Raw genomic sequence first — 26666 nt, 5'->3', positions numbered from 1 at the left:
CGCAGCAACAGCCATCGTCCACTACCAAAGCTGTGACGGGTGCAATGACAGCTTACAACAGATAAAAATTTGGTGGCTGGCTAACCCCCGCCAGCCATTGTCCATCACCAAAGCGGTGGCGGGTGCAATGACGGCCTACAAAAGATAAAAATTTGGTGGCTGGCTAGCCCCCGCCGCAAGCGGCGTTGACCTACCGTCCCAGCCCCGTAGAACTAGTAACTACCACCCTTCTTGCTAAACATGAGCTGGAAAGGGCCAGTGTTACTGATCGTCGTGTTTTCATTGTGTGTGCAGAAGACGCAAAATCATCTTTACTGGTTCATAATTTCACTCATAAGCAGTCGTTTAGGCTTGCGTTCAACGCTGTCACAGAGACGATGACGAAATGCTGGACGAGTGATCAACGACGACGCTGAAGCTAGACGCTGGTTGTCCTGCGAGTGTGTCCCTTACGGTCAACAGTTGCGGCTACGTATTAGTGTGCCTCGTAACAACGAAATAGTAGCTTAAATCGTACTATACATTTATTGAACGCGCCGTTGCTCCATTCGCTTCTCTTAACTTAGAATAGGACAAGTGAGAAGAAAGCGACTGAGCAGTGCTGAGTGGAAGTGTAGGGGGCCTCGATGTAGCGAGCCGGCGGCGCTGGTATCGAGGCACCCTTCACCCTATGGAAATGGAACACCAAGCGCCTCCTGTCGCATATGATTTGAACCGGGAAACGGGATCACGCGGACGCTGATGGTGGAAGCGTAAACGAGCCATCAGGCTCTCGCGCTTCTGCCGGCGCCATTTGCGGAGCGAAGGGCGATACAATAAGTACATCGTTCCGACGTATAAGTGAAAACATTTTTGTGCACCGAGCTCAATGTGTTTATTGCGCTTTTTGTACGTTTGTATGTTTGTGCGTCATTTCTCGTGATTAAGCGCTACATAAAAGTTTTTTGATGCGATAGGTTTGAGGTTTTTGACAGCGGCTGGGCTTTGGTGCGACGAGCACTTGGCGCTCCTCTTAACATTCTAACATTATATTGTCACGAAGACAGGGATTTATGGGTATCGGCAACAGGGGCAGATACACACAGTCAAGACAGAGGTTCCCGGGAAATAGTAACACAAAGACACAAGCTCAAGAGTCCACAGTCCTAGCTAGCCGAAGCGCGCGAGAGTCTCCAACTTCTTCGTCGTTCAAGCGCTACCTCGAACCGTCAGGTGGCAATATGATTTCGTTAACATAATAATGTAGCATGCTGCAGAAAAGTAACGCTATCACTTATGAGCCGCATGAATCTCATTCATCATCTGTGAATATTTACAGTGATGACTACATAAAATGACTGCACTTCTCCTCTACTCTCAACCGCCCCTCTCCTATAGAAATCTAGAAACTGCCCTAATTCCAATTTCTGAGGAAACCCCTAGGGGAAAAAGTATCCGTTGAATGTATTCATGGATTGAAAACGATGATCGAAAGGCTAACCGCAATTCTTTTCCACTTCACACTTATAGAGGAATTTGAAATCAGGTAGAATCATGCGGTCTGAACAGATCATTATTAACCGAAATGTATGTCTTATATCTTGTTCGCGTTGTAGTGGCTGACATTGAAGAGACGTGCCATAATGGCGGCCGGCACGGTGCGCCGCAAGGCAGGCAAGATGCGCATGGAAGCATGACTGTCCCTTTCTCTCTAGAGTCGATACAAACCCAGACCATCATGACTGTATTAATTTCATTATTTCCATCCAAGAACTGCATACGCCTCCGGTAGCGCCAGCTGTAAAAGCATGAATATTCATGCTTTAACAGCTTCAGGATTCGCATATGGCTAGTTGAAATCGTAGAGGCGTGGTTATTTACTTCAGCCGCATAATTACATAATGTATAGTACATGTATCTCCTCGAGAAATCTGAAGTTCCCTATGTTTAAGTATTTGTGCTTCAATTCTGGACAGCGTGGCAGGAAGTAGTTCGAGTTTACTTGCAATAGAGTGGTCGTTGAACCGTGAGTGAGTTGCGCGTGCTGTATTGAAGTCGCCTTACTTGTATTTTGTGAATACCTATACATACCCTGTTCATTGTTCACATCTGTTTCGAGTGTTTCTTTTATTCTTTATCTCTTTCTGGAAGAAGGATGTTGCACGTTTTCGTCTTAAATTGTTCCGGTGACCTCAGAGTCAAGTAATCACACAAGTACACGTTGGATATATCTAATATTGACGTTTGGTTACGCTGATCGTGTGAGCTAACATCAAAGTATACCAATTGCAAATGGGTGTGTTCAGAAAACGGTAATCAAGGTCATATGACCGTTTTAGTTTCCAATGAAGCTTTTATATGTGGTGGGCAAATATTTTGACACAAAGTAATGACCTCAGTTTTGCAAATTACTGCTTAATTTTCTCCGAAAAAAAAGTCGCATATCACCAGAGGTGGAAAACGTTGTTTTTGCCAGTTCAAGAAGTTGCAAGTTTGGGGACCTGCTGCTTCCGCACTAAGATATTGCAATCTATTATTTTTACTCACCAAATCTGTGCAACTTTTAGAAAAACTTCTAGAAACCCGTCTTGTTTTTGCAGCTAATATATCAAAACAAAATTGCAAACTTGTTTCAGGAACGAAGCGCTGCAAAAATGTTCATTTTCAACCTGAGATATTGGCACGATAGCTTATGTTGTTCGCACTAAATCTTTTTCTCTTTGTTACAGAGGTTACGTTCTTGATTGCGTACAAATTTTGGAGCTTTAGAATGCAAGGTGTGTTCTCCACAAGGCACCAAATGCGCCCAAAATTCGAAAACAACAATGAAGGGGCGCCTCGCCGGGGTGGTGCAATGGTAAGACGCCCGACTACTGTGCCGGAGTTCCCGGGATCGGATCCCGGCCTCGGCGGCTGCGTTTCGATGGAGGCGAAACGAAGTGGCGTCCGTGTGCTGTGCGATGTCAGCGCACGTTAAAGATCCCCAGGTGGTCAAAATTACTCCGTAGCCCTCCACTACGCCCCCCCCCCCTTTCTCTCTATCCACTTTCACTCCCACCTTCATCCCTTCCCTTACGGCGCGGTTCAGGTGTCCACAGAGCAAGTGTGACAGATACTGCGCCTTTCCCTTCCTATGAACCAACTAACCAACAATGAAGGGCAACTTTGCAGTTATAAATCAGAGATCTTCGATATTTATTAAAATCCTTCTGAATGATCGTCAGTACATCAGATATATTACGGACTAAAAAAATGTTGCATTATATTGTTTACAGTTATAAAAATAAATATAAAACGTAGTGCTTGTCCTGAAAATTGTCTGTATTCAGCCCTACATTATCGCACGACAAAATAAAGTGTTACCAGCAAAATGTTTTTTTTTTGTATTATCTGGGCCTTGTTCTTTTTTTCCGGAACAATTTGAAGCTCTAGAGTTGCCCGGTCTTTCCCCATATTATCCTTAAATCGGCCAAAATTGAAGAATAACAAAAAAAAAAGACTACTTTAATTCGAATTTAAAATCTACCCCAACTTCCATTTTTGTCAAAATGAACTAAATACAATCCTGAGCGCTTTTTAAATGACAGCCATTAAAAAGTTTTGCCTTACGTAAACTAAAAATATAAAAAGGAAATATAAAACAGAACGCATTTTTTTTATTCTATAGAAGTGCTATGGCTTCCCCTTAAGGAGTAGGCGTCAACTTTTAGACTTACTATTTTCTGAATTTAGTTACATTTTATCTTATGCAATATCCGAAGCTATATAAATGCTTATAATGTTGTTTTCTGCTTGTTGACAGGGTTGATGGTAGCTTAAAATGCAGTACGGTTCTTCTTGCAATTTCAAGGGAAACGCAAGTGACGTTTGATTTTTTTCTCTATCCTGTAATATATTTTATAGCGGGGTGCAGTGCTATGCAATCGAGTTCTTAATAATATTACATCATTTCTCGGTTATGACAAAAATTAACAATAGTATATTTTTAATGATAGTTTTTCTAATGTGCATCTAAGCACAATCGTAAGTAAAAAGCGTGGTAGCATGATAGTTTGCTAGAATTAAATAATGATTTATGGAGGCGGCCCGAAAAAATTGAGATGAGTATTCTTGTCGACAGAGCTATCTATAACAAAAAAAAAAAAAAAAAGGCGATCCCGCACGGAGCATACCCACCATCCACATATAACCAAGCTGCGAAGCGTAACATTCAGTTTAGGTGGAGGGTGGTTCAGCTCCGTGTTGGCTCGCGTTTACTCTGAGCTAGATAGCTCTATCGACAAGGATACTTGTCATCTCGGTTCATTCGGGCTGCTGTCATAAAGAAATATAAAATTCCACCAAAACTATCATGATGTAAAGCGCTTTGGTTATGACTGTACTTTTGTGCACAACACAAAAATGAAATTCAAAAATAGAGTATCGTTACTTTTCATAACTTCATACTTTTCATACTTTGCATAACTGGGAAATGAAATCACATATTTCAGAACTAGATTGAACACCATTGCACCTCGCAATAAAAAAAATATATATATACAGAATAGAGAAAAGGCTCAACCATCAATTGCATTCCAACATGAAATTGTCAGAAATAGAGAATTTATTCTATTTTAAGCTGTCTTCTACACTGCCAACAAGCATAGAAGGACTTTATAAGCATTTAGAAGGCTTTGGATATTCCATTAGATAAAATGTAGCTAAATACAGCAAACAAATCGAAGTTTTGACGCCTACTCCTTAATCAAAAGCCATAAGCACGTTTCAAAACACGCGCTCAGTTCTATATACATTTTGATATATTATTTTACATAAACATTTCATAGCCTGATATTTGTAAAATATCTAGGATTATTTTTGCAGATCTTGATAAAAATTTAAGTTTGGGTCATTTTTTACATTTGAATCAAAGTTGTCCATTTTTTGTTATTTTTTAATTTTGGCCAATTTCGAAATATTTTGGGGAGCGAACAAACAATTGTAGAGCTTCGAATTTTTCCTGAAATAAAAACCAAGACCTGGATAATATATACAAAAAGTTTCAGTTGTAACAATTTATTGAGTCGTGCTGGATTGTAGGGCTGAGTATTGGCAATTTTCTCTACAAGCGCTCAGTATTATATTAATTTTTATGATTTTAAGCAACATAATGGAACACTTTATTAGTCCACAAAATTTATTAGGTACTGAGGATTTTTTAGAGGGATTCTAACAAATATCGAAGATGTTTTTTTTTTTTTTTCAAACTGGAATAAAATTGCCTTTTTTTTTTTTTTTTTGCTGTTTTAAAATTTCTGTCGATTTTGATGTGTTGCGGAGAACACACCTAGCCATCTAGAGCTCCAAATTTTCTGTGAAGTTAAGAACATAACCCTCATAATAAAGCAGAAATGTTTTAGTGCAAACAACTTAAGGCATCATGCCAGTATACAAGGTTGAAAATCAACATTCTGTCCGTGCTCCGCTCCTGAAGCTAAGTCTGCGTTTTGCTTACTAACTCAACTGCAACAACAAAACGAGTTTGTAATAGTTTTTCTAAAAGTAGAGGCTGTCTACATTTAATGAGTAAAAATTAATAGGTGACAAGATCTTAGTGAGGAAGCAGCAGGTCTCCAAACTTGCAATTTTTCGAAATGTCAAAAATGGCGTTTTCCACTTCTAGTGATATACAATTTTTTTTTTTCGAGAAAACCTCGCCATATCTTGCAAAACTAAGATTCATTCCATTGTGTTGAGACATTTGTCCACCAAATATAAATATTTCATTTAGGCCAAAGATGGTTATGCGACGTCGATTACCGTTCTTATCTGAACACACCCAGATGATGCTAGCCAAGACAGTAGTTTCTTTTGTTTACTGAAAAACATTGATTACATTTTCTTCGGGATATATTATATTATATATATATATATATATATATATATATATATATATATATATATATATATATATATATATATATATATATATATATATAAAGTTCATAAAATGCATTACGAATGAGGGGCACTCACAAGCACTCTTTTTCTTCTGTTTCTTTCATCCGTGAACATTATTAGCTTTGTTTGCTGCCAATCATTGACACTGCTCACTATTTTATGCTTGATTTTCCGTCTATATCATTCTCACTGCAGTAAATAGCGATCACCAGACGGTGTTTCGACTGGGAAACCAACACGGTAAATCCAGGACTTGAGATCCATGTTTGTTGTGAGAGCCCTCTCACAACGGTGTTTCGCAACTTCGTGAAACCCCATTCACCTCTCGCTATCTCCGTCCATAGCGCCCCTCGGTTCCTGGTTCGACTCGCTCAACGAGACCGTTAATGCGAAACCCGAGTCGGGTTTCCGAGTATTCTCCTTACAGGCTATCGCGACCGGCACGTACAGCCGTCAGCACGCTTGCTCGTGCGCGTGACTTGGACGGATATTTTCACCGTTCAGCACTAGCCGCTAGGCCTGAAATCAGGCTGCACGATATGTTTATGGCAGGGTGAAATCATCATCATCATCAGCCTGACTATACCCACTGCAGCGCGAAGGCCTCTCCCATATTTCTCCAATTAACACGGTTCTGTGCTAGCTGCATCCACTTGACCCCTGCGAACTTCTTAACCTCATCCGCCCACCTAACTTTATGCCGCCCCCTGCTACGCTTTCCTTCCCTTGGAATCCAGTTTGTTACCCTAAGCGACCATCGGTTATCCTCTCTTCACACTACATGTCCTGCCCATGCCCATTTCTTCCTCTTGATTTCCACTAGAATGTCAGTAACTTGTGTTATTTCTCTGACCCACTCTGTACGCTTCTTATCTCTTAATGTTACACCTACCATTTTTCGTTCCATAGACCTCTGTGTTGTCCTCAACTTAAGTAGAACCCTCTTGGTATAGCCTCCACGTTTCAGCCCCATAGGTGAGTACAGGTAAGATGCAACTGTTGTATACTTTCCTCTTGAGTGATACCGGTAAGCTGCCTGGGGGTGCTTGCCAAATGCGCTCCATCCCAATCTTATACTTCTTGTTATTTCCTTTTCATGGTCCGGATCTGCGGTTACTACCTGTCCTAAGTGGACATATTCGCCTATTACTTCCAGAGTTTCGCTACCTAACGTAAATTGCTGTTCCTTCGCGAGGCTGTTGAACATTACCTTCTTCTGCATATTGATTTTCAAGCCTACCTTTCTACTTTTTCTGTCTATGTCACCAATAATTCTTTGCAGTTCATCTCCTGAGTTACTTAGCAAGGAAATCGCGGTGGAAATCGCTGGTGCCCTATAGCCACCTTACCAGCCTGTCATGCCTATTGGCCAGAGCTGATCTGCTCCTAATTTAATTGCGGCCACACGCTCGAGCGTTCGCATTAAGCGTGCTGTCGGCTGTATACATACAATCTGCAGGCCGAGTCCACTGCAAAACGTGGTCTCCTTATCTCTATCTGCGCGGCCGTTTTTCAATAGTCAATGAGGATGGAATGCTGTCTGAAATGGCTCAAGATATATACGACTCACTCACTCACTCACTCACTCACTCACTCACTCACTCACTCACTCACTCACTCACTCACTCACTCACTCACTCACTCACTCACTCACTCACTCACTCACTCACTCACTCACTCACTCACTCACTCACTCACTCACTCACGGGCTTCTTATTTTTCTTATATTCTTTATGTGTTTATAGGTCCCTTATGTTCCCCATTTGGCCGTATCTTTATCGTCCTTGCTGGTTGCGTAATTGTTTTGTTGTTGTTTTTTTGTACAAGACACTCATTTTCTGCGCTATAAATGAGAACACACTGAGCATTGCAACGAAAAGTCCGTGCCGTCGAGTACCCACCTGTCGAGCGCGTACGCAGTCCTGAACATCCTTGACTCTTGATTTTTGAGAAAGCGTGCGTCTATTACCAGCGATATTTGACGCTTATCCTCAATCTCAGAAGTCTACGGTCGGCTCTTTAAACGACAGCTAGATTCATGAATGTGAGTGCACCTTATGACATCGCACTATACTAACGGGGCGTTTCAGCCGTTGCTCAGCCGGCGCCCTGGGGTTTAAAGGTAACAAAGAAACGTGCATGAATCGGCGATAGAGGTTAACAAGAAGCGTTTGGAAGACTGGTGGATAAATAGCAGGGCTGGGATGCATGGAAGCTAAATAGAAATTAAATATGGGCATTTAAAGATAACATGCATCTAAAAGTATACGTCGTTAAAGTTGACGAGCTGTCTAAGTCAAAAATCATAAAAAAGAAAGGGTTAGCAATGTGATGACCATCACGACCCCGTTTTAAAGGGGACGCAACATCCATCCATCCATCCATCCATCCATCCATCCATCCATCCATCCATCCATCCATCCATCCATCCATCCATCCATCCATCCATCCATCCATCCATCCATCCATCCATCCATCCATCCATCCATCCATCCATCCATCCATCCGTCCGTCCATCTGTCCATCCGTCCATCCATCCATCCATCCGTCCATCCATCCATCCATCCCTCCGTCCGTCCGTCCCTCCGTCCGTCCGTCCATCCATCCATCCATCCATCCATCCGTCCGTCCGTCCGTCCGTCCGTCCGTCCGTCCGTCCATCCATCCATCCATCCATCCATCCATCCATCCGTCAGTCCATCAGTCCCTCCGTCCGTCCGTCCGTCCGTCCGTCCGGAGATAGGGCGTGGTCGATGGCCTGTGGGCATCGTTGAGTGCGATTGGTATTTGCTTGTATTGTGTGTATCAAATATCTGTCGGCACATATATTTCCCTTTAACCTTCATTTTTGTCCTACGGAATCCCTGTAGCCACTGCATCTTCCTCCGCTATCGAGGCACATGCAAGGATGTCAGTGTCTCTCTCTACGAGTTATATTTAAATAAATGTGTTCTGGCCACTGCGCAGTGACGGCGCCATGTGGACGCGAGGGGTGACGATCGCCTCCCCGAAAATTCGCCCCGCCGCGCGAAGAAATTTACCGAGCGGTAAATCAGACAAGGGGCTCGTTTCCTGAGAATACAGCCCTAACTCTGGCCGTTGCATCTTGTTTATTCAATTTATTTGGTCTTCATGAAGAGCAACGTTACAAAAGCATTATGGGCAACCAAAGACTAACCTCTTCCGTGCTTTCCGTGCCGCCTCACTACGCATATCCTAACGCCTTCCTTGCTAGTGCGGCCCAGAAAGCGACAAGAGGCAGTTTAAGGAGGGCCGCAGATTCGATGCTCCATGCATCCGAGTTTCAACAGATGGTCGCCTTCGTCTAAATTTCTAACCTCCTGATTGTCCAAAAATGATATCTTATTTCTCAAAATATAAGTTGAGGTCTTCATAAAATCATTTTCAAGCTTCAATTGTTCCTTAAGTGAACACCGAATTGCCCGTGTGCTGTGCGATGTCAGTGCACGTTAAAGACCCCCGGTGGTCGAAATTTCTGGAGTCCTCCACTACGGCGTCTCTCATAGCCTGAGTCGCTTTGGGACGTTAAACCCCACAAACCAACCAACCAACACCGAATGACTTCCTGGGAGCTATCTACAAATAAAAAGAGAAGACGTTTTTGTGAATGTGGTATTCATAATGACCATTACAACAAATACAACAAATATCTTCAACAAAAACGTACTGCGTATTGCATGAGCGGTACGTACGTGTTATCCCCATATACAGTTGCTGGGGCATGGCGCTTGGGTGCTCCCAGACATATTCCCGCACCCAACCACATACTTTAAAAGGTGCGAGCTTATTTTCCTTCATTTTCTCGCCTTCTCAATATCTACGAGGGGGCACCCAAAAGAAACCGAACTAATTTTTTGGTGGGCAGCACTTTCGTAGTGCAGTGTTTTGCCGCTAGGAGCGCGTAGAGTGAACATTCCAGAGTCAGTCAGCCGAGTGGCGTCGATGAAGGTCAGACGTACTAGCTTCAGCAGAGTTTATAGTGACAAATGTTTTCTGTGAGTGTCGTTTTTGCAGTGGCTGATTTTTGTGAACAGCGTGCAGCGATGAAATTGTGCTTTCTGCTCAGAAAAAAATGGAACAGAAACTCTTGAAAGTTAAAAACGGCGTACAAGAATGATGCTTTGGGGAAAACTCAAGGGTTTGAGTGGTTCTGGTGAAATTGGTGAAATATCAATTGATGACCGACCTAATTCTGGTCGTCCTTTCACGGCCCGAACAAATGAAAATGTTGAAAAAAATTCGTGCAATCATCAATATTTCACCAAAATTGGTATGACCCCTGTTCTTCACCCCCCATACTCACCGGACCTTGCGCAGTATGACTTTTCTTGTTTCCCAGAATGAAAAAAAAAAAAAAAATGCGTGAAAGTAAAGCGTTTTGCTGGTGTTGCAGAGGCAAAGAAATAAACGACGCCGGCGCTGTCAAGCATCACAAAAGATGCATTTAAACAATGTTTTGAAAAGTGGAATGAAAGATTAGACAAGTGTATTAGTGCACGTGGAGAGTACTTTAAAGGAAGTTTACGGTTCCGGCTTAAAATGTGAATAAATAGATTCAAAAGAAAATAAGTTAGGTTTCTTTTGGGTACCCCCTGTATGTCAGGTTATTGACCACAGAGATGCGCTGGCGGTTGTATTGTTAGTTGAAAGTCTTGCAGCCGATTGTCATCGGGCGTAGCTTAATTGGTGTTTTCCAGCAAGGTTTAGCTGCTTCTGCTAAGACCGGACAAAGATCACTGGGTTATTTTTAGCGACCGCTCCTCTTTGAGATCTTCAGCCGCTGATTTCTGACAGTTTTTCCCCAACGCCTTCGGCAGTGAAGCACTCCAGGAGAGGATGTCTTTGCCACAAGCTACGCGGCTAGGAAAATGAATACAAGACTTCAAAGTCCACCCTCTGTAGCAGCCCACGTTCACTTCGCCCTACACCCTCTCAGCCCTAAGTGCCTGTAAGGTTGCACAGGAGACTTTTTAAGGATGAATGCTACTCAGTGGCGCTTCTTCGGTCACTTGGTATATCGAACTGTTCGCTGCGAGCAGTTCGATATATCGAGTGAGCGAAGGAAATGCAGCTCTATATACTGTGTGTCTTTCCAATGCTTTACATAGGATATATTAACATGGCGATGATCTGTGTTAGATACGGCCAATAATTCGAAGTATATCTGTGTTCGATATATCTGGCCGTAAATGTAGTCAAATACAGTTCAAGAGCGCAGAACAAAGACTCCACAAAGGTGGCCATCCAATCAACTGCACTAACCTGTAATAATCATGAGTCATCATGGTAGAATACCTTGTACCTTCTATTGTGAGATATACCTGACGACAAGCAGGCGCAGGCCAATTGGCCCCGACGCCATGGCAATACTAAATCGGAGCGATTGGTTGCAGAGCTTCACTTTAGGGCATTTATTCACTTGAGTCGTACACCAAGATGGCACGCTGCCGCAGTGTGGCCATTTGATATGTCCACTGGGATTGAAAAATATTTCCAATCTCGACACCACAGGGTTCTGGCGAATGTTGTCCTCCGTGACCTAATGGGGGCTTTTTCGAGTCTTCTGCTCTCTGGAACGGGGTCAGTGAAATAAAGGCGGCTAGCTGACCCGATTAACGGAAGCCTCAACCCTTACACCGCTGCGAACCACTTTGACGTGGCGGCTATGATCACCCAAGAACTGCTTTCAACAGTCGTGCGCTGTTCACACCTACGAACAAGCAGAGCCCAGCTCACTTTTCGTTTCTTCAAATTTGATGTGGGCGCCGATGAAATCAGCGGGTTCTCTGACCTCTGCGTATACGCTAGCCTCTCTGTCAGTTCGAGGAAATACGAGAGGAATCGACCCTAGTGATAGCGAAACGCTCCTTCACGCCATTAACTGCTCGCAAGCAGAGTGATACCAGAAGTTTGTAGCGAACACTTTCGAAAATTTTCTAAATATAGGGAATTTGAAATAGAAAACATTTACAAGAGCAAGCTCTCTGCCAAGGCTGACAGACTTGGCTTCAAAAGTCCTATATTTGTAAACATGATGAACAATTTGGGGGTTAGTCCCAATGGGGAATTTCGAGCCGTGTGCAAGGTGATGCCATATATGTTCTTGAAAAGAAGAAAAACTCATTTTCTTAAGCCCTGCAGCGCGAGGCAATCTGGCGCTTTTTTCCCTCGAGAAACCGAAATTGAATGCAAGAGACGCGCAGAAAGCTCCGTGAAGACGCGATGTCCGGCGTTGACGTTTAGCAGTGACAACGGCGCCAAATTCTAACTGCCTTCTCTACTGTGACGTGTCATGTATTTTAGTTCCCTCCGTCGCTCTCAAAAATAATTACCAAACAGGCGGCAATGATTGACATTTTCCCTTGCACCAAGCTTGCAGCGAGACAATATAATATACACATGACGTACTGCAATACAGCTTCGATTTCAAGTTGACGCCGTAGCCACTACATACGTCATCATCCTGACGTCGCGTCTGCACCAACCTTCCAGCGCGTCTCTTCTGCTCACTGTTGGTTTCATACACAAAAACTGTAGAATCTCGTCCCGCTACAGGTTTTTTAAAATGAGTTTTTCTTAGTTTTCTTAGTTTCAAAAACTGATATGGCATCGTCTTGTACGGCTTCGAACTCCCGGCCATTGGGAGTAATCGCTTGTTTAACGCAGTCGACAGCCTGTTATCCCATTGTTTCGTTTTTGAACTTGTATGTGTTCTTTATTTGTGAGATGTTTGCGTGAATTTGATAACACATTTTCAGTTTTTTGTGCTTTAAGAATTGCCTAATACTGTATTTTTGTAGAGCTGCTTTAATTCTCGTCATCATCATTTTGTCGATACTATGAATGTAATGCCCACCTGCTATGGTCTCAACTAGAGACTGGCAGTATTGCAAATAAATAAATAAATAAATAAATAAATAAATAAATAAATAAATAAATAAATAAATAAATAAATAAATAAATAAATAAATAAATAAATAAATAAATAAATAAATAAATAAATAAATAAATAAATAAATAAATAAATAAAAAGACAATTAGGAGATTTTAGTTTATTTCATGTTTAGTTAGAAAAGTTCTGCAGCACGTTGTGTCCGCCACGGCTGAGTGTTTGTTCGTGCAATTTCCTTTCTATGTAAACTCACTGCTCTCATGAATTTTTGAGAGCGTTCTAAAAATAAGGGTTTCAGAATAGGGAACAAATATTTGCAGAAACAAACTGTCCGCGTTCGAGGACACAATTGTTCTGCAAAACTGTTCTAATTACACAACTATTTAACGAAAGCCCTCTAATGAACTTTTATTGTTAGGGCCAGTCATATGCTACCCGATTACATGAAAGACCACCTGTTATAGATATAAATTCCCGCCTGAACCAAGCCGCACCGCACAGAAAATGTCATGAGAAAGCTATGGGATGTCAATAAATGCATACATCGTTTCTCATAGATAAATCGTGCAAGTCTCGTATAATCTCATAAATTTATCGTTAAACGTATGAGAAATATATAAGATTGTATGCCATTTGTATGAGTTTAGTATGGAAAATTTGCATGAAGTTTTTGTGACTCATAGTTTTTTCCAAGTTCCACTAAGGTATGAACGTGCTTGATTGGCCTAGGAGCAGCGTTTCCAGCTTGGGACCGAAGCATCCTGGAGGGTTCTAGTTCCATCTCATCATCTCATCTCAAAGGCGAAGCCTGAACTGGCAGTACCTGCCAAAGCGGCCATGTTATGTGGTCTTTGGCTTCATTTTGATATGCTGTACTTCAATCTAGCATGGCACAATTTCGAATTAAAATAATAAATTGAATCTGGCGAAGAAACGCTATTTCTCGAGGTAAGGAGGAGGTTAAAGAAATCCATATCTTTTTTGCGATCAAGTGCACCCCTTCTCAGTGAGCTAAATGACCACCGATGTAGCAGCATTCGAACCATAGATGTTTACATTGTTACATTATAAATTCCGACTGCGACGCGATTAACCCCCAATGGAAGATCCCATACAGGGATTGTTCATATACGGCAAGGTGCGGTGATGTAAGGGTTACTTTACTAGCGCACCTCTGATGTCAGCCGAACTGAAGACGCACTCAGCGAAGGCAGCATGCAGGCATCTTCACAACAGCTTTTCCCTCTCGCTATAGTACGAAGAGCTATATCTGCAGCTGACACGTTCACGCACTGTTCTTTGTAAGTGGCACAGCTTAAATTGGCGCGTTGGACATGAACGACTCTGGTCTCTTTGCTTCATGTACTATTTTGTTCCCATAATGGACAGCTAGTATTGAGAGGATAGATCGGCTGCCAACCACCCAAGCGCAGAGTTTGCGAAACAGATACGCGTGCGCGTCGAATATGCTTGCAGCCGCCACCATCACCAGCTGATTGAATTAGGATTGCCCCCGCTCAAGATAATGGGCGGAGGAGGAAGTAGGCATATATTCGATTTCGACATTATAGTGTGCAAAAAGAACGTGAAATTTCTCTGCAATGACAATTTCAGCAAAGGTGCATATATTGTGAAATTTTGTCTTTTTATTTTTTTTGCAATTCGGATGTGATGACAGAAAGCGACAAAAATATTCATCCTAATAAAGAGTTCATTAAAATGAAAAATTCGGATAAATCAATTTACAGAACCCTGCTGTGTTAAGTGGCTTAAATAGAGTAAAAAAAAAATGAGCTAAACACGATTATTATAGATTGTTTTCCTATGCGATGTTACAAAACCGCCCTTGGCGGTTTGTCGGCGAGTACCGACCGCGTACCGCCGAATGCCGTCCTGCTTGCGCAAGCTGAGATGTGAAAACTGAAACCGAAACCAGCGGCGCGACGCGTACCTGCGTACTTCCCGGCGATTGCAACAGGGTAACCACGATTTTCCTTTCGCCGGCCTGTGGTGTTCCTTGTCTTTCCGTCTGTAGCATGAGCCGAGTGCCACAGTTTTATTCCCATTCATCACGGCAGCTATTTACGCTGGTAAGCAGGCTTTCCAGAAGCCTCAGTAAGCAGGGTTTCCCGTGCCATTGTCCCGCTCTCGCGAACGGAAGTCAGCGGCGGTTGGTTGAGCGTGCTCTATTGTAATGCGGCATGCCAAACAACATGGCTTCCTGTTGTTGTCAGCGAGCGAAATGCAGCTAGGGGTTCGGCTTTCCAGTTAGCGGTGGCTGCGTACGAGCATGCCGGCCCAGTTGGCTTTTACTCGTAGATCCAGAAGGTGGGTAATTTCTCTTCTTCGTTTTCCGAGATCACTGTGTAAAGTTTCTACGACCAACACAAGCGCCGGACAGCGGTCGGCTCGCTGGCTGGTGTCGGGTAGTACTTTCCCGTACAACCTGTTTACATTTCATCGTTCGCACAGACGTAACCGCATAGTAGTTTTGCGGTTTCGGTTGGTTTGGTCCTCTCGTAACTCCTGCTGAATTAGAATTGATCCAAAACGAGTTGGTTGCTGTGTCTTCTGTGTCGGGTTCAAATATAATTTCTTTGGCTGCTTCTGATGCATAGCTTCGGTCGCGTCATGGTTCGGTTGTTTGCGGTAAGTGGTCATAGCCTAAGGCAACAGCGATCGAGTCATATTTAGAATGCTACGTGCAGTGTAGGAAGCTGTTGCACGCTTGCAAATGTTACCAGCAGCGCTTGCATGGGTGGACGTGTGGGAGGATCCTTTCCAACTATTTTCCGTGCAGTGAGTTTGGGCTTTTTTGTTGACATGGTGACCAACGATTGGTCACTCCCAGTCGGATCGACTCATCACAGGGGAAGTAGCTAACATTTACGGATGCATGCACTAGTAACAGCTTATGGAAGCTCCTCTAGTGCTTCCGTATTTTGAGATGCTTGAACTTGGCCGTCGGCACTCAATCAACGCTCTAATGAACTGAACTTGGAAAAAGGGTTATTTGTCTATCTTTGAACTTTATTTCAAATGTCAGCAGGTAAGTTCTCGTGCACATTTCCCGTGATTTTCATTCGCAGCCTTCGCTCGCTTCTGATACGTGCTGAAAGCGATCAGTAGAGTCTGTTGAAATGCGCCTTGCTTTTGCATTTAACGCACATGTCGATCTAATGGTACGCTATAATATTACGTCGCGCTACATATCATGGTCGTGCTCCTTTTGGATGTGTGCGCTGTAAATGTGTGTTCGCGGCTACAGTACAGTGACTCTTAGATTTAGTGATTTGCGGTAGGATGCAGAATTTCCATTTATGGCTCCTGGCACCTTTTATGCCAGGATGGAGGATTTCGAACCCGCTGTATGCTTCATGCTGCAGCAGGAAAAGATATGTGGTATTTCCACAACTACGGGACGTGGTTACAATTGCACAGAGTTTATAATGCAATGCCCCAGAGCTGAGATTCCCGCACTTATATTTTTGCAATATAATTGATAGAAAAACCTGCATATGTGCATACATGCTAGGTTTGTAATAGTGCATCATTGTTTTCAAATGCGCACATGTGTATCATATTAAACCGGTGCTCAAAACATTTTTTGCACCAAAAAATGAATTTTTTTTCAAGTGAATTGTGCTCTTTTACTCATTTCTGATCTGAAGACATGTTTTTCAACCCTTTTGTAAGTTTTGTTACTGAAGAAGTATGGCACACTCGTTGAGGAGTCTGCAGTTGTAAAATGTGGTCGTGACTGTTTCCCCACATAGTTGCAATGCTGGGAAACCACGCTCTGCTATTATTTCGCTCTGTTATTTGGTCTTGCTTTGCTAGTTTTCCCCATGACATGACTAATCCTAAGGGACTATAAGTGTTCACTTGAGACCTTTCATGAGTCAGGTCTTCAATATGAAATCTCTAGCTAATGGATCAGTGTTAAATGAAACATCAGCATGCCACTGGCCGCTTGTGCTAATGTTGAGGGGGGTAAAGAACAGTTGATGGCCATTTTTAGGGCATTTAAAAAAAATGAGTTCACACAAGCCTAGTGGTCACATGCATTACACTTCCTTTGCTGTTAAGTGCAGCTAGGTTCACATTTAGAAAATGTACAGTCGTCTTCTAACCTGTCTAGAGTGCTTGAATGGCGTACAGAGGAGAGAGAAAGAGAGAAATAACTTTTATTTGCATCTGTCAAAAATGATGGTGCTCTGTTGTGCAATTAGTGCAATTATGATAGTTGCGACTGCCTGATGGGTCAGATTTTAGACATGATAAGTCAAATGTGACCCAATGGAATGCTTGTGCAGAAAAAAAATTAAGAGCGTACAGAGGAGCACACTGTCTTTTATGTGTGACATAGGGCTTGAAACCTTAATTTTTTTCTGCACATGCATTCTATTGGGTCACGTTTGATTAATCATGTCTAAAATCTGACCAATCTACCAGTCACGATTATCATAATTGCACAACAGAGCATACTGTTCAAATGTTTTGGACAGGCTGCACAGCCGTTGCCTAAAGGTTTCAGGCCACAGGAACTACTTTTGAGCTGTGCATTTTGGTGGTTATGGCACGTCGGAAGTTACAAACATATGGATGAGAAGGAAGACTCCTGTTCTGTTCTCTATACTTCTTGAGCTTCAATATTGCCATAAGCATTCGACTTTAAGACAAAAAGAAGCCTGAGGACTTTTGAAAAAGGCTGTAAATGTGGCTTTGTTCATTCCTCTCAAAGAAATCAGTTTCAGTGCTGATATGCCTCATCTCCTGTGTCATTCATATTTTTGCCTTGTGCCACATTTTGCTTTGAACTGCTATGGACCAGTTTGTATTTCCAGTCTCTCATTTTTTTTTGATTAGCCAGCTTTCTTTTAAAAAGCCTCTTTCTCTCTCTTTGCAGGATGGTACCATGGGCCATCCGTGTCTTCTGCCGAAGGTAATGGTGTGGGCAGTGAGTGCTGTGCGTGGTGTGTGACTAGTTGTGCTGTGCCCTCGATGGCTGTGGAACTGGGCCTGCGGGTGGTCCGTGGGCCCGATTGGAAGTGGGCCAATCAGGATGGTGGCGAAGGTCACGTGGGCACCCTGGTGGAGATTGGCGAGCCCGGCAGCACCTCATCACCCGACCGCACTGTGGTGGTTCAGTGGGACTCGGGCTCGCGCACCAACTACCGCGTCGGATACCAAGGGGCGTACGACCTTCGTGTCTTTGATAACGCCCCCGCCGGTGAGTGTTGTCATCCACAGTAATTGTGTAGTTAACCCCTACCCCAAATTTTCATTTGAGGTTACGATTGAAAATCTTATAGTGTACATGGTTAAGGCTTTTGCATAACTTGCTTCACTAAAATCAGTGAAACCACTAAGCTGGCATGAAATGCATGTGACAGCCTGTATGGAAAATAGTTACAGGGTGTTGAATGGGCATTTATAAAGAAAAGGAATGAAGACAACATGCAAATGTGCTATCTTATCATTATTTTCAACGTGTTTCATCTTTGGTATGAGCCGAGTAAAATTTGTGCCATTACAAAGTAATGTGACTCTCTTTCCAGAGAAGTCAACACTCTCAACCTGAGTATTGCCTAAGGGAATGTTTTCATTGTAGTGGGGTAAACATTTTTGTTATGTTTAGTGTTGTTAACGAATCGCAAGGTATAGTAGATGGCATGAATACTCCCATTTTGAGTTTGATTATCACAAATGTAAGAAGCTACCTGACGTGAGACTCTGCTGTATCCCTTCATTTTTGGTTCACAGTGCTAAAGTTGAGATGCAGGTGACCTGCTCATCAATAGCTAATTGCTAGCTATAGCTGTATTTTTTTGTTTGTTTGTGTGTGCATGTGTATGCATGTGTGTGCATGTAATAATGCAGGAGAACATGCTTGAAATTTCAGACTTCCTGACTTCACAGTTATGTACTACGCTATATAAACTTGGGCAGTTGTACTTGCCAGTCAGTGACTCTGTGGGGGATTTTGTATTTTGCATCAGTGCATCTAAACAGGGCTTTCCCCTGCTTTCACTATGTGCAGCTGCTTTCAGGCAGCCTCCTATCTTGGTGAAAAATATCTGTGGGGGCTTGTTATCTTGTGTGAATGGGTGCAGGTTATCTGTTTGCAAATGGGCTTCTGTTTGGTTCCTGTTCAGGTGCATTAACGTGAGCTTGAACTGATTGCTGGACGTTTTGTTTTGTCTCAGCCCTGACATTGTGAACCTCTATGACTATAATGGTTATTCTTTTGGTTGACAAGAAAGATTGTATTTCAAATTCATTTTTAATTTTCATGATTCTATGACAGGAGTAAACAATAAATAATTGGTTCACAGGAAAGGAAAGGCGCAGTATTTGTCACACTTGTTCTGTGGAAACCTGAACCGGGTCTAAGAGAAGGGAGGAAGGTGGGAGCGAAAGCGGAAAGAGAGAAAGGGGTGCCGGCAGTGGAGGGCTCCGTAATTTCGTCCACCTGGGGATCTTTAACATGGACTGACATCCACAGCACATGGATGCCTCTTTGTTTTGCCTCCATCGAAACGCAGCCGCCGTGACAGGAGTACTATTTCAAAATTTTGTATCCTTGCAAAATGTGTGCACTGTAATCGGGTGAATATTGTAAATTATTAAAGTAAACTCTAACCTCACCATGGTAGTTTATAGTTCGAGCTGGAAACTTAAGCTAACCTAATGAAAGGCGACAGATGCATCCACGTTGTATATTTTTTTATTGAAATTGTGCAAAGCGGTTGTTTTATTTTTATTTTTTTACTGTGATGCTTTTTTCAATCTTTCTGATATGCGAGTTATTCGTAAAGTGGCTGATTGCTAAAGTGGTCAATTCCACTTGTGCTGGTGTGCTGTTTTGAAATTCTCGGTAAACTGAGAGTCTTTTGGGTCATTTTCACTTGTTTACGATCTGCTGTTTTCGTGTGTTTTCACACAGATCTGCACTTCACAAGATGCGATTGCATGCAGAGTCCCTAGTAGAAACGTGGTAGCAAAACACTCCAGTTAAAACCAGCGACCGTTACTGTTTCTATGAAAGGATGCATGTTGTCATTCCCCTGCTTTGAGAGCAGTGGGGCTCCAAGTACAACGCAAGGAGAGGTATGAATGCTGTGTAGAGTGATGTTATTCGCCTCGAACGTGATTGACATCTTACGAATTCGTAAGAGCTGCCAACCGTGCTTTTTTTACTTTGCCGGAATGGTTTCTTCATCGTCAAAGCATCCCTTACAAACATCAGACGATCAGTCGTTAATGTTTATATCTACGTTATTTTGTTTTATTTTCAATAACTAGCTGAACAGTGATTCTCAATCCTTGCTTATTTTTGTATTCACTTTGCTTCCTTACACTCAGCGAAAACATATCTGGGAGTTTGGAAGTGCGGGGATGCGATATGTGGATGCTGTGTGGCCACACAATGTGGCTTGAGGGAGGAAGAAGCGTTGTCTGGCTCTCAGCTGGGTTTCTCCCAGTCCACTTATCGCTCGCTGCAATCCGAAATGCCTAGATAGGAAGTGGGGCCACGATAGGCCAAGCCTCCCCCCGTCACGCCCATTGCGCTCTGCGTCCTCTCCCCGCCTCCTCCACACACGTGGCTTACTGCCAATACTTCCTTATTCTCCCACCACACGTACCATTGTATTCCTTTTCAATTCATTCTTGCTTGTGGAGGGGCTGGAAACAGAAGTCTCCGCGTGCTACAGTTTTCGTGCATTTTGAACAGAGAGAGCGAGGTTTGTTCCTTATCACAGGTCTTCTACTCTGTGATGATGGAGGTTGCACTCTCCTTCCTTCAGTCCTCTCTTCTGTTCTTGCTGTGAGGTCATTGACATCACTTGCCTTACCTTAAAACTTGTGGTAGCAGCCTGTCCTGCGTGGATGACTGTTCTCACTGGCCTGCTTGGAAGCGTTTGCTGGGCTTTTGATTTCTTGCGTCTGCCTATGTTCTTAGCCCTTAGTCAGTGTTTAAGTGGCTGGCATTTATTTTAAATCTTTTTATTTTGCTGTGCTCCCGTTGACGTTTTGTGCACGGTGTCTGCAGTTTGTTGCGAGCAATGCCTACTTTTGAGCACACTGGTAAGGTTAGCAACTCCACTGCAGTGTAAGGCGGTCCACTCTCAAGGGGAATTCTATCACTTGCATCATGTGCTGCTCAGGTGTTTTCTCTGGTGGGGTGAAGCGGACGACGTTCTACAACATTTTGAGCACAGTTTATATTCTTCCAAGTCTGGGGGGGGGGGTCATTTGAAAAAGAGTTTTACACTACTGTGCACAGTCTTGTTGCACGAGAAAATTTGGCCCTTATTCTGTGGGGATTGCCTTTCGGCTTTTGAGCATTTTCCTTTGTAAGCAAATTTTTTTTTTTTGTGGCTGTAGTATTGTGATGGAGTTTTTGCATATAGGGGTTACACGTAGGGTTGAATTTTTTTTCTCACCTATCGTAATGCATCTAACGTGATGAGTTACCAATGCTCACGCTGTCTTTCCCCTTTTTTATTCATTAACACTCATCTCGGTTGCCTTGTTTCTTGCCCTACAGGCATCAAGCATCCCAACATCATCTGTGACGCTTGCTGCAAGCGAGGCATCAGTGGTACGAGGTGGAAGTGCACGCGATGCTATGATTTTGACCTCTGCAACGAATGCTACATGGCTGACAAGCATGATCTGGCCCACATCTTTGTGCGCTACGACACAGCTGGCTCTGCAGGGTGAGTGTGCCACACATAGAACTATGTTGCCCTGTTTTGTTGCATTGTCTTTGAGCGCGAAATGCTTTTGGCAGCATTTTGTAGGCTTTGATGAAACTGAAGTTAACTTCAGGGCAGGTGTAATCTGTTTAGTTCTGGTTTCATCATTGTTGGGTCGTGAAGAGAGTTGTTGTAAGGGCGCCCCGCCGGGGTGGCGCAGTGGTTACGGCGCTCGACTACTGTTCTCACGGATGCGGGATCGAATCCCGGCCTGGGCGGCCCCTTTTCGATGGAGGCGAAAAGAAAGGCGCCTGTGTTCTGTGCGATGTCAGTGCACGTTAAAGAACCCCAGGTGGTCGAAATTTCCGGAGTCCTCAACTACGGCGTCTCTCATAGGCTGAGTCGCTTTGGGACGTTAAACCCCACAAACCAACCAGTTGTTGTAAGGTTGTTGAAACAATGCCGAACATTGTCATTGTTGCATCGTGATGTTGTAAGGGTGTCGAAATAATGCCGGACTGGAGTAGAAACACTGCAGCACCGAACTTTAAGTGTGGCCGCCGTGGTGTTTGGCAAAGTGTGGTGAAGCACCAGGTTTTAATGAATTTGCCTTACCACAAGGGTGCTTGTGCAGTGCTAGATACCGATTTGTTGTGAAGTGCTTCAGAGCTTTCACTTCCTGCACAGGTATGAACCAGTGCAGTGAACATCTGTGTGATTATGGCACAGGTTACGCTGGAACTAACAGAAAAGGCTTTCAGGAAAACCAGTGTGGGATAATCAGTTCTGCTATGTGTGGAAGACTGCGTTGTTGGTCAATCATCTTCACTGTTTTCTTTCCTTGCTGGTAACACTCGAGTCTTGTCCACAAAATCTGGCTTCCCAGCCTTCATCTTTATTTTTTTCTTTTTTTGTTTTCCATCTTGAGAGTCACTCTGCTGTTGTGCACTTTTGTTTTTTGCAGACTTCTGTTTTGTATTTCTTCTGCGTGAAAGCTTTGCTTGCTGTGCTTTCTGCTAGGAGGTAGGAGATAAACAAAGGAAGAGATAAGCAAAAGCACTTCGGCAATCAGAGCATCACCGCCATTGTGCTGTCATCCATTGTCTTCTCTATGTGTCTGTGTTGGTGACTGCTAGTACTTGCATCTGACGACTCGAGGCGCGACACCGTCTAGGCAAACGGTGCCCAATCCCCGGGCTGTTCTTATGTCACCACGTTGGCATTGTGGATGGTAAATTTTAAAAGCATTAAAAAGCTTTCCAAATAATTCCCGCATGTAGAGTGAGTCACAGAGGCATATATTGAAGCCAGGTAGTGCATGAGATATACTATTTGTTTTCATTTTAATGAACACAGGAGTGGGCTTGATTGACTCCCAGGGCCTATCCTTGGCGACACTACTAGCATGATACCTCAAATGACACACGACACATTCTGTTAATGGTAAGGTGGAGCACACTGGGACAAAAGGCAGCATTTTTTGTAATTTTTGTTTTTCTTTTTTTTTTCAGTGGTTACATGTTGCTGAAACCCTGTTTCACAGAAATTGAAACTGCAAACTGGCGCATAGCAGTTGCGTGGTAATAATTTGTCAAAGCTGTATTCATCAATGAGCTATCATATTGCGGGTTACTGATGCTGAAAGCAATGGTTGCAGAGAGAAAAGGAAACGTCACACGTAAATTTTATGGCTCTTCTTTTTTAGGCGCAGCAGCAGAAGATAAGATAGCCTTCAGTTATATATACTATGCTAACATTTCATAGCAAAAAGTTTTTTAACTCTTTGCTAGTTTCTCGAGAGCCCGGTGGTGAACTGGCAGGTGTGGTTGATGAGAGCAAGATGTAAGATTTTGTGTGTGGGCAGTGGGTGGCAGTGTGTTGGGCTCAAATCTATGTTCATTTCGTTGTGCCGTCTGACTTTGACCTTGGCGCAACCATCTCCTTGTAAATGTAATAGTAGAGTCATAGTAGTCTTGGCGGGTAACGCTGTAATTTTTATTTCAGCCAACTGACCATAACATTACGCTTCCTGCGAAGATCCAGCGTGATACTAGTTTTAACGAGTAATGGTGCTTGCAAATAAAACGACCTAATTCATAAAGATACTTGCAAGACCAATAAATGAAGTGCAAAAGTGGGATCTGTACGGTGTGCATGATTAGCAATTTTGGGGTGTAATTAATGAAAGATAAATAACCATGCAGCAGTAATTAGGGTCTGTTTCAACCTTTTCCTTGTGGCACCTGTCTCAAGTCAGTCACTCTGATTGATGACACAGAACAGCCAGGCAGCATGCAAAGCTGTTGCAGTTTCAGATTCAGTTTTCTTATCTTGCTCCGGAGAGGTTTTCTTTTTGTAACCACTCCAGGAAATCTATCAGCACAGCGTGGTGCTGGTATCAAGCAAGGGATCTTGCTTCTGTGTTGGTCGTGCTTGAGAACGGTATCTATCTTACGATTCCAGTTTCATGATCGTTGAGTTCATCAATGAGAGCGTTGTGGTTGTTCTAGAGATGACATCCATTCAGGAAGTCCTCGTGCCTCAAAGGGAACATTAGAACTCCAAACTTCACTGGAAGCTCGCTAAGTTTAAAGTAAAATAGGTGTGTATGAAATATGTGTTGTGAGATTTTTTGTAACCTTCAGGGAACAAGTTAATTTTTTTTTCTGGTGTTCTGAAAGTTCTGAACCAAATGTTTTGCTACTTTTCATAGCTCCGCGGGACATTATAACCAGTTGTATGCAGGAGCTCTTTTTTATTCCAAATTCCTGGCTTCCCAAATTGGCCTTCTTTTCTGAGTTTTATATGGGTCATTCGAATGTCGCTATTTTGAGGTCCTTCTTTTTTTCCTTATGAGTTCCTTTAGCTACTTTCCAATATCTGGCAATAGACCAGGATGTTTAAACTTATGATGGCTCAGTGAATGTTTTCAGCACGGCGTGTCAGTTAAAGCACGTGCTATGATGTTCTTCGTCAGATGGTCAATGAAAGGTCAGTGGAGAAAAACGTTCTTTAACTTGACCAAGTAGTTTGGCAGTAACGACAGTACTTTATCATTGAGGAGAAACGTTATCATAGAGAAACAAAATATCATGTGGTAAGGTTTTGTAGATACTGCGATTTATGAGGAATTAAACATATTACAATAAGGCATATATTGGAATATTCAAATGCCATGGAAATAAGGTGAGAACTTCAATAATTTCAAAGTTGGTATGCAATCGGTAACTTCCTTATTTCTATGACATGGAGTTCTCAGATTCAAGGAACATTAACGATTTCATACTCTGTCTGAAATGTATAATTTTGTTATTTTTGTGATGGCCAGTAGGATTCTGAGAATTGAGGGCTGAAAAATTATGCACTTTCCGCCTTATTATGAAGCCTTATTACAATTTAGTTACTTTGTTCTAGGAATCTTGGGAGATGGTACATGTACGAAACAAGAAGAAATGATTAGATCTGTTTGGTTTCGTTGCATGCGTGCTACTCTCTAAGAGGCTGTTGTCTGCAGCAGCAGTGGAAATGCATAGGAGCCTCTCTGCTTGGATTTTAATTAGACACTACACTGGTTGAAGTTATTATATTGCTATTGTTATATAACTATGCATGCATGTACATAGTATATACTTTTCATTCCGTAGTTGTGCAAAGGGGAAGTGCACAGGACGTTAGTTGGATTTTTCTTATATGTTGAAGCGCTCGCCGTAGTCTCAATTTAATTGGCGCTACCATTATACAAATTTAGGAGTTAAATGCATTTAAATTTAAGTCTTTGTGCATTAAACAGTGTTCTTTTGAGACAGGTCTTTTTTTTTTTTTTTTTTTTTCAGCTGCTAGACCTTTTAAAACCTTCAATTATGGTCTTTTATTTTTATTTATTGCTTTGAAGCTTGCAGTAAACAGGCTTTCAAACCATGGTTGTTTTTATGTGGGTCAGCTTCAAGGTGCTAGCTTGTGTAGGTGCTCATTTCGTTGTTTTTTTTCCCTGTTAAGCATTATTTTGTTTGGCCGTAACCTCTTTCTATCAGATTTTATCTTTCTTTGTCTTTTTTTGCTATTTCATTTCTGCTCTCTCACTTCCTTTTGCACGTTTTGTCCGACATCAGTTACGCTTGCGACGAGGAAATCCCTTTTGTTTTGGCTGGTGAAGGAACGAAAGCCAGAGAACGTTTGGTTGATTGCACAAGGGGTTGCAACTGAGAGGGAGGAGGAGGAGGAGGGGTGAGAGGGGCAGCAGCTGTCGTTCATATAATTATTCTGCTGCTACCCTGCGGCTGTTCCTGGTCCGTTATCACTGCGTGCCGTGCTCTACCGCTCCTTTCCTCTGCAATCTCACAATCTCTCACTGAATCGACGCACCTATAACACTGCTTTGTGCCTCGGAGGTCGGCCTCTCGGTTTTGAGACTCAAGTAACGTTTGCGTCTTTTTCTCACCTCATTTAAGCACTAGGTGACTGCAATTCACTGTGTGCTTTCAACCTTCAATTTGTCTTTTCTTTTTGCATGAGTTTTTTCACTTTGCTTAATTTTACCCAGGTTTGGTTTACGTTTGCTTGACTGTTGTGTACGTTTCTTGCAGAATAGCCATTTTATCTTGGGCAGACAACAGCTTGACTTGTTTTAGCATAACTGTGCATCATAGTAGAACCTGAGCAAACCTTTTTATGTATAGCTGACCCTTTGTACTAATATATACATTTTTTTTTTTTTTTTCTGGGCAGTAAATTGGAGGTGGTCAGAATAAAACCAACGCCTACCTGTCTGGATGTGAGGAACTTGAAATGCTGTAACACGGAGCCTTTACGTTGCATCTGTTTCAAACATATTAGGCAGTCAGTAGCTGTATATTTTTGTCGTGCTGATTGGTTTGCACCGATCTGTCGCTGCCAGAGGATCCCATTATTCATGCGGGACAGCATTAGGTCCTTGTTGTCCTTGTTTCATGTCATTTCTGTTAACCAAGTTTTGTTCACGAATTCTCAGGTTCTCTCTTTTTCCTTCCTAGGTAGCGAGATGAAGCTTGAAACTGGAAAGTTGTTGCAAAACTTGTATTGTTAAGAACATTTTGCAGTTTTTTTTTTTGTGTGTGTGTTTGTGTGTGCGTGTGTGTAGGGGGGGGGGGGAT

At 42.7% G+C, this 26666-nt stretch overlaps 1 protein-coding gene across 2 annotated transcripts in view; it reads left to right on the top strand.

Annotated features, from left to right (window-relative positions):
- Positions 1–14861: 14861 nt before the first annotated feature.
- The window catches only part of mib2 (E3 ubiquitin-protein ligase mind bomb 2), a 47306-nt gene continuing 35501 nt past the window's right edge, over positions 14862–26666 (top strand). The window contains exons 1-3 of one of the 2 annotated variants that reach the window (XM_084598532.1): positions 14862–14922; positions 17742–18065; positions 21387–21558. In XM_084598532.1, the coding sequence (XP_084454658.1) occupies positions 17837–18065; positions 21387–21558 (401 nt within the window). In that variant the 5' untranslated portion in view covers positions 14862–14922; positions 17742–17836. Of the gene's footprint in view, positions 14923–14987; positions 15161–17741; positions 18066–21386; positions 21559–26666 lie in introns of those variants that run through there. The other variant, XM_084598531.1, reaches the window with a different exon arrangement.

Source organism: Amblyomma maculatum, chromosome 3, assembly GCF_055883805.1.
Source record: "Amblyomma maculatum isolate TAMU_Amacu chromosome 3, ASM5588380v1, whole genome shotgun sequence".
Lineage (NCBI taxonomy): Eukaryota > Metazoa > Arthropoda > Arachnida > Ixodida > Ixodidae > Amblyomma > Amblyomma maculatum.
The sequence above is the reverse complement of the archived record's forward strand: the minus strand, read 5'-3'. Positions and strand labels throughout refer to the sequence as shown.